At 53.6% G+C, this 7,513-nt stretch overlaps 1 protein-coding gene across 1 annotated transcript; it reads left to right on the top strand.

Moving 5' to 3' along the window:
- Positions 1 to 256: 256 nt before the first annotated feature.
- KRT32 (keratin 32) lies at positions 257 to 7,199 on the top strand. The gene is made up of 7 exons (XM_058560936.1): positions 257 to 706; positions 1,642 to 1,724; positions 1,884 to 2,040; positions 3,352 to 3,513; positions 3,593 to 3,718; positions 4,435 to 4,655; positions 7,070 to 7,199. The coding sequence occupies exons 1-7, from the start codon at positions 257 to 259 to the stop codon at positions 7,197 to 7,199; spliced, it is 1,329 nt and encodes a 442-aa protein (XP_058416919.1).
- Positions 7,200 to 7,513: the final 314 nt, after the last annotated feature.

Raw genomic sequence — 7,513 nt, 5'->3', positions numbered from 1 at the left:
CAGGAACCCAGAGTCTTGCTTTAGCCAAATGACAAGCCTGGCCTCTTTTATGAGGAAAGGAACTCCTTATTGGAAACCAAATTACAAATTAATTAGCAGCTTCCTCTGGGGCTGAGTATAAACATTGACACCACCCCATGATGACTTTTTAGCGTGAGCCCCCTCATTCCAGGGGTATAAAAAGGCCCGAGCAGGATGGGGTCTTGTAGACACTGGCGATCCAGGTCACTGCAGCTGGAGAAGGGGCCTCCCCAAAATGATATCCACCTGCTCACCGGCCTCCATCAAGAACTGCCCCCGGCCCTCCTCTGTCTGCTCCAGCAGCATGAGCTGCCAGCCTGAGCTGTGCCTGGGTTACGTCTGCCAGCCAGTGACATGCGTGCCTTCCATCTGCACGCCCACCACCTACCGGCTGGCCAGCTGCCTCTCCAAGACCTACCTCTCCAGCTCCTGCCGGCCAGCCAGTGGCATCTCCAGCTCCCTGGGAACCTGCAGCTGGTACTGTGAAGGCACCTTCAATGGCAGTGAGAAGGAGACCATGCAGTTCCTGAACGACCGCCTGGCCAGCTACCTGGAGAAGGTGCGCCAGCTGGAGCGGGAGAACACGGAGCTGGAGGGCAAGATCCAAGAGGCCTGCCAAGCCCAGGTGCCCATATGTCCTGACTACCAGTCTTACTTCAGGACCATCGAGGAGCTCCAGCAGAAGGTGAGGGCAAGCGGTGAACAGACTCACGGGGAAGGCGACCGGAATAGCTGGTATTCCAGATTTGAATCTCATTATTAAGCTATGTTCAGGGAAAAGAGACTTCTCTAGGGCATAGGATTATCTCATAATTTGAGTGCTTAGGCAGGCTCTTTAACATGGAAAGAGGCCTGGGATCTAGTCTCAGTTCTACCATTGATTCATTGCATGACTTTGGGAGGACCCTTCCCTTCCCCAGGCCTCAGTTTCTGCATCTGTAAAATGGGGATAATAACGTTCCTTACCTAATGGGGCTGTTAAGAGGATTCCACGAGTTGATGCAGGTAAAGCCCCTGGTGCATGGTGAATTTTCAGTAAATGTTAGTGCTTGTTAAGGACCCTTCTAACTGTTGTGTGAATGATGTCAGACTTAATGAGATTCTTTCCTTCCACATTGCTCATTGCATCCAAAACGGGGCATTTGGATTTATGAAGACCCAGGTGCTTAAAAAATAAATCTCTGGGGGCCAGCCCGGTGGTGCAAGTGGTTAAGTGCTCGCACTCCGCTGTGGTGGCCCGAGGTTCGCTGGTTCGGATTCCGAGGAAGCACTGATGCACTGCTTGGCAAGCCATGCTGTGGCGGCATCCCATATAAAGTGGAGGAAGATGGGCACGGATGTTAGCCCAGGGCCAGTCTTCCTCAGGAAAAAAAAAAAAGAGGAGGATTGGCAGGTGTTAGCTCAGAGCCGATCTTCCTCATAGAATCAATCAATTAATCAATCAATCAATCTCCTGTTCTTCAAGGACTAGCAGTTCGTTAAATATCCCCCAGAGTTCCACGGGCTTCTGCAGGCATGGCTGCAAGGCTGCCGAGCCCCATCAGCTATTGTCTCCTCATTTGGGTTCTTTTTCCTTCTTCTTGTCCTAGACTAACCCCCTCTGTGTGCCTTGGCCCCTAGGTTCTTTGCACCAAGGCAGAGAATGCCAGGATGGTCGTGCACATTGATAATGCCAAGCTGGCTGCTGATGACTTCAGGACCAAGTGAGTTTGGCTGGGGGACGGGGGAGCCCCTCTCCCTGCACATGCTTGGGGCAGCTTTCCATTAGTTTCACGGAGTTGGAAAAGCACCGGCAGTGCAAGGTCTTCCCTGAGTTCTGTGTTCAGTTTCACCCCTCAGCTGCTGACCCCATCCTTGCATAGGTACGAGACGGAACTGGCCATGCGGCAGCTGGTGGAGGCTGACACCAACGGCCTGCGCAGGATCCTGGACGAGCTGACCCTGTGCAAGGCCGACCTGGAGGCCCAGGTGGAGTCCCTGAAGGAGGAGCTTCTCTGCCTCAAGAAGGACCATGAAGAGGTGAGCCCGGAAGTCCAGCTGAGGTGACCCTGGGAAGCAGAGTGGGAAGAATGTGGGGTTTTGGGTTGGGTAGACGTGGGTTGAAATTCCCAGGCCTGCTACATATTGTTTCTGTGACTTTGCCCAATTTACTTAACATTTCTGAGCCTCCTCACCTGTAAAACAGGGATAACTCTATCTCACAGGGTTGCTGTGAAAATTGAATGAGGTCATGGGTATCAGACACCTGTCACTTGGTGGGTGCACAGAAATGCTAGCAACTTTCCCTCTGCATTTCCTGGACTTCTGTAACTGCCACAGGCTTGTGGTGACTGCATTTGTTTTTCTCATGAGAGCCACATACGAGGGGTAGAGTCATGCACTAGGGCCGAAGGGGGTTGTGTTCTAGAACTAGTACGGAATGGCCTGCCCATCTCTGCTAGGCTGGACCGCTGGTGGTGACACCCATCTCTTCTAAGAGACAGCTGAACTACAGCAGTTTTCTTCTTTTTTCTGTCTCCATCCTTGTTCCTCTTCCTCTCTTCTGTTTGCATATAGTGTACTTAATCCAAAAGCCACAGGTCAACACTTGACTTTCCGAGTTTTCTTCATCTCCTGCAGGTCCTCGGAGGGAAATCCCTCCACTCTGGGCCCCTGTAAAGCCCATCTGAGCTGTGGTGTTTTTCCTTCCTTCTCTGGGTTGACTCGCAGCCTCTTGACTTGGGATTTGAAAGAACAAGTGCCTCTGAGTCCTGGCTGGGTTTCCTAGGCTTAAGTGTAAAGTAACACTCAGTCACCACCTACTCGCTGAGTGCCCTAAGGCACCTGACTCATCCCACTTAAATCACAGAACTGGGAACAGCCCCAAGAAGCCTCGAATGAGAGCATCGCACACTCTGGCAGCCTCAGTGACAACTTTCTCTCCTTGGCAGCGGAGCCTGGGGAGGCGCCTGCCCTAACTGGGGCCTTGAACCAAGTAAAGCCAGGCTCCTGCTGCCCTCCTTCCCAGATGAACACAGGCTGGGAGGGTGGCCGGGGACAGAGGGGCACAGGTTTCCCATTTTAGCCAAACAGATCAAACAAACCTTGATGCCGCTCTTAGCTTCCGCCAAAGCGACAGGAAGTGCTTGGTTGGAGTGCTTCTCCCATCATGGTGTGTCCAGCAGGAGCTCGAAGACCATCGGGATACTGCAGAGGGGACTGCAGTCCTCAAAGGGCCCCTCTAATCTAGACATCTTTATCATATTTTGTTCCATCTTTTCATGTCTCCCTGGGGACATGAGCCGGGACTGTGCAACTTCACGCTTGCTTGGGGCTCCTGTGCCTTTTCAGGAAGTCAGTGCCCTCCGATGCCAGCTTGGGGACTGCCTTAACATTGAGGTGGATGCCGCGCCCCCTGTGGACCTGAACAGGATGCTGGAAGAGATGCGGTGTCAGTACGAGGCAGTGGTAGAGACCAACCACAGGGACGTGGAAGAATGGTTCAACACGCAGGTGGGCCTCGCGCAGGGGGCTGGCCTCCGGTGCGTCCCTGAGAAGGCATTCTCAGCCTCTCCTGTCTCCCCCATTGCAGATGGAAGAGCTCAACCAGCAGGTGGCCACGAGCTCTGAGCAGCTTCAGAGCTATCAGTCGGACATCATTGATCTGAGACGAACAGTCAACACGCTGGAGATCGAGCTGCAGGCCCAGCACAGCCTGGTGAGTGCCGCTGGGTGGGCACCCCTTCCCCAGCTCAGGCTCCCAGGTGGCATCCGGGAAGAAGGAGGAGGAGGGGGAGGCCCAGATTCAGCCACCACAGAAGCTCCCCCAGCTGACTTCTCCTGGCAGGGGCTTTCTCCCAAGACCAGGCTCAGAGAGAAAAGGGGCATGTTTCAAATCTGCACTGTCAAACACGACTCCCCAAGAAGCTTTGTTCTTTGCTTAGCCTGCCTTTCCAAACCCATGCTTCTAGACCTCGCCTGTGGAGCTTTCAAAAATCCCAGATTCCTCCTTGGACAAATTAAATCAGAATTTTTGGAGGTGGGGCCTGGGCCTGGGTGTTTTTTAAAGCCTCCCATGTGACTCTAATGTGCGGTCAGGGCTGAAGACCACTGGTCTAAATGATGCCGTAGGGGAGGAGCCTCACATCCAAAGCCTGAAGCCCAACTAAGTTTGAGGCAGACTAAGGTTGAGGAGGGAATAAGGGATTAAGGGTCACATGGACCTGGGTTCAAACCCTGGTCTGTCACTTACCAGCTGTTTAACCTTGAACAAGTCACTCGACCTTTCTGGGCTTCAGCTTCTGGAGTGATGTAGGTAGGGAGGTGTCATTCCCAACCCCAGAGAGAGACTTGGCTCTTCTTGTTTCTTTCTGAACCAGGCCATAGAAAGGACGTCTGCTCCTCATAGTTACTCTGTCTTTCCTTTTGCTTTAGAGGGACTCGCTGGAAAACACCCTCACCGAGACCGAGGCCCGCTACAGCTCCCAGCTGGCCCAGATGCAGGGCCTAATCACCAACGTGGAGGCCCAGCTGGCAGAGATCCGCTGCGACCTGGAGCGGCAGAACCAGGAGTACAGGGTGCTGCTGGATGTCAAGGCCCGGCTGGAGGGCGAGATCAACACCTACTGGGGCCTGCTGGAGAGCGAGGACTGCAAGTATGCGGGCCCAGCCGAGGCCGTACAGAGACATGTGTGCGAGGGTTGGGGGAGGCCGTAGGAAGCAAGTGGATCTACCCGTAAGACAGAACCCAGTCATGATCAAGAAGTGGTTAGGAGGCTGGTAGGATCCGAAGAAAGTCAGGCAGGAATTCACACTGCCTTCCCCAAACCTGGCCCATTGCAGACCATTCTGTTCCATTCCAAGTTGACAGACTCTTTTCTAAGTGCCTACCACGTGCCAGGCGCCATAGGGGACGCTGAGGTAGATGATGACAAGCCATCTGCTCTCCAGTTTTTTCCATGTGTCTAGCGAGACAGGCAGACAGGCAACTAGAGATCACAGGGGGGTGGTGGGGGGAGTTGGCGCTTGGTGGGACAATAGGAAGCTTCATGTGATGAGCTGTGGTGGGAAGGAGGACGAGAAAGTCAGCTGGGGCACATTAGTGGAGAACTATGATGGCCGTGCTGGGGAGAGAGGGCTCTATTTTATAGGCAATTGGGAGACCTTTATTTATTTATTTATTTTTTAAAGATTTCATTTATTTATTTTTTCCCCCCAAAGCCCCAGTAGATAGTTGTATGTCATAGCTGCACATCCTTCTAGTTGCTGCATGTGGGACGCGGCCTCAGGATGGACGGAGAAGTGGTGCCTCGGTGCGCGCCCGGGATCCGAACCCGGGCTGCCAGCATCGGAGCGCGCACGCTTAACCACCAAGCCACGGGGCCGGCCCTGGGAGACCTTTATTTTTAAGGAGGAAATGATAGAATTTGCTTAACTACCTATCTCCCCCGCTAGACGGCAAACACCTAGAACTCAGAGACAGTATAAATGATTTTTATCCCCTGCACCCGGCATATAGTAGATGCTCAGTAAACATTTCTTGACAGAGTCAGTGAGAGCTCAAAGCTGCTCCTCAGGAAGATGGCACAGGCAGCAGCAGGAAGGACTGAGTGGTGGGAGGAGGGACCGGGCAGGGAAACTATTCAGGAGGCGTTGGCTGTAGTCTAGGTAAGCAGTGGGGAGGGTCGGGTTCAGGGCAGTGGAGGCATCTGCCCCCAGCCGCTGTGCAGGTAGACTTGCAGGGCTTGGTGGCTGTCTGGTTGCAGGACACCTGGTGGGCTGATGACTCTTGTGGGCAGTTTCTTATTCTACATTCAGCCTCGTTTCTCTGTCATTCAGAATCTTATCCTCTAGGGCGAGAGTTGCAAAGTCAAACGTTTTTCAAGGCCCATGCCATTAACATACGTGAGTGATGTGGGTCACTGTGGGACCACAGAGGACCAGGGAGCTATGCCCTGTCCCATGAGAGTGCTCCCCATCAAGGCCATTTCTACCATGTGAGACGCAGATCCAGTATTGCGGGATCTTCTGATTGTTCAAGGAAATCTGGATTTCTTTTTTCTTTTTCTTTTTTTTTCTGAGATCAGCCCTGTGCTAACAACTGCCAATCCTCCTCTTTTTTTTGCTGAGGAAGACTGGCCCTGGGCTAACATCTATGCCCATCTTCCTCCACTTTATATGGGACGCCGCCACAGCATGGCCCGCCAAGCGGTGCGTTGGTGCGCGCCGGGATCCCAACTGGTGAACCCCGGGCTGCTGCAGCAGAGCCCGCACACTCAACCGCTCGCGCCACCGGGCAGGCCCCTGGATTTCTTTTAAATGTTAAATTCTCCTGATTTTTAAATATTTTCAGTAAGTTAAAAAAAAAATACCATGCCAGCCAAATGAGACACATTTCAGGCCGATGTGTCCTTGGGCTGCCTACCCAGTCTCTGGGCTGTTTGACCTCCATGCAATGTCCAGCGTGTTATTTCTGGTTTTGAGGCCACACCTGTCCATCTCGGAGATCGTCCTTTCTCCTTTTGCCATGTATCCTTCTCTATTAATTGGTTAGTTTATCTTGTTCACCACATCCTCATGAAGTGCCTGCTCTAGGCCAGGTGTGCCGGGTGGGCTGACCTCACTGCCTAGAGGGGGAACAGACCGTAATAGAATGGTCACAAATCCCTCTGGAAGGAGGTACATGGGACCCTAGGGGGATTCGACAGAGAGTTCAGGGGATACTTCAAGGAGGATGTAACAGTTGGGTTGAAGGAAGCTGCTCTTCATCCCAGCACAAATGGGAGGCCCTGAAGGTTTTAGGTGGGGGAGGGGCATGACTACATTTGTGTTTGTAGAAGATTACTGTGGCCACTGAGTTGACGATGGCTAGGAGACGCAAGCATGGGGCTGCGAAGACTAGTTAGAAGGCCGTTGGGGCTACACAGGCGAAGATGATGGAAGCTGGGACTAGGGGAGCTGGGTGGAGAAGGCGCACTGTGGGTTTGAGGAGCGTCAGGGGCAGAATTGACTGCACTTGTTGCTGATTGGGCTTCTGTTTAATCCTGCCCCACCTGCTCTTCTTCCGCAGGTTGCCCTGTAACCCCTGCTCCACTCCCTCCTGTCCCCCTTGTGCGCCCTCCCCTAGTGTGCCCCGGACCGTCGTCCCCCGCACTGTCATCGGCATGCCTTGTCCACCCTGCCCTCCCGGCCGCTACTGAAGTCCCTCAGCGCCGGTGGCTCCTGGAGGGACCGGAGCTGCGCGGCTGGTGCCTCCTCAGGCCGAGCCTGACCACAGGTCAGTGGCCACCAAGAGAGCAGGGCCAGCCCCGGCCAGCAAGGAACCAGGAACCAGATGCAGCAGTACCAGGAGGTGGGCCGTCCACAGTGCGCTCTGATACTGCAGGGGGCGCCCTATTCCCCATCGCTTGGAACCTGCCTTCTCATTTCCAGGGCAAATTGCTCTTTGCTGATGTTTCTGGTTGTCTCTGCTGCTTCAAGAGCACGTGTTCTCAGTTAACTGGAAAATAAAGCC

This window comes from Diceros bicornis, chromosome 18 (genome assembly GCF_020826845.1).
Source record: "Diceros bicornis minor isolate mBicDic1 chromosome 18, mDicBic1.mat.cur, whole genome shotgun sequence".
Taxonomy (NCBI): Eukaryota; Metazoa; Chordata; class Mammalia; order Perissodactyla; family Rhinocerotidae; genus Diceros; species Diceros bicornis.
This window is presented reverse-complemented; position numbering and strand designations above follow the sequence as displayed.

Bases quoted from the DNA above. Each gene is read 5' to 3' on its own strand.
- KRT32 (XM_058560936.1), top strand. From the start codon at position 257: ATGATATCCACCTGCTCACCGGCCTCCATCAAGAACTGCCCCCGGCCC. The intron at 3,514-3,592 runs GTGGGCCTCGCG...CCCCCATTGCAG, and splicing joins AAGAATGGTTCAACACGCAG to ATGGAAGAGCTCAACCAGCA. The intron at 3,719-4,434 runs GTGAGTGCCGCT...CTTTTGCTTTAG, and splicing joins TGCAGGCCCAGCACAGCCTG to AGGGACTCGCTGGAAAACAC.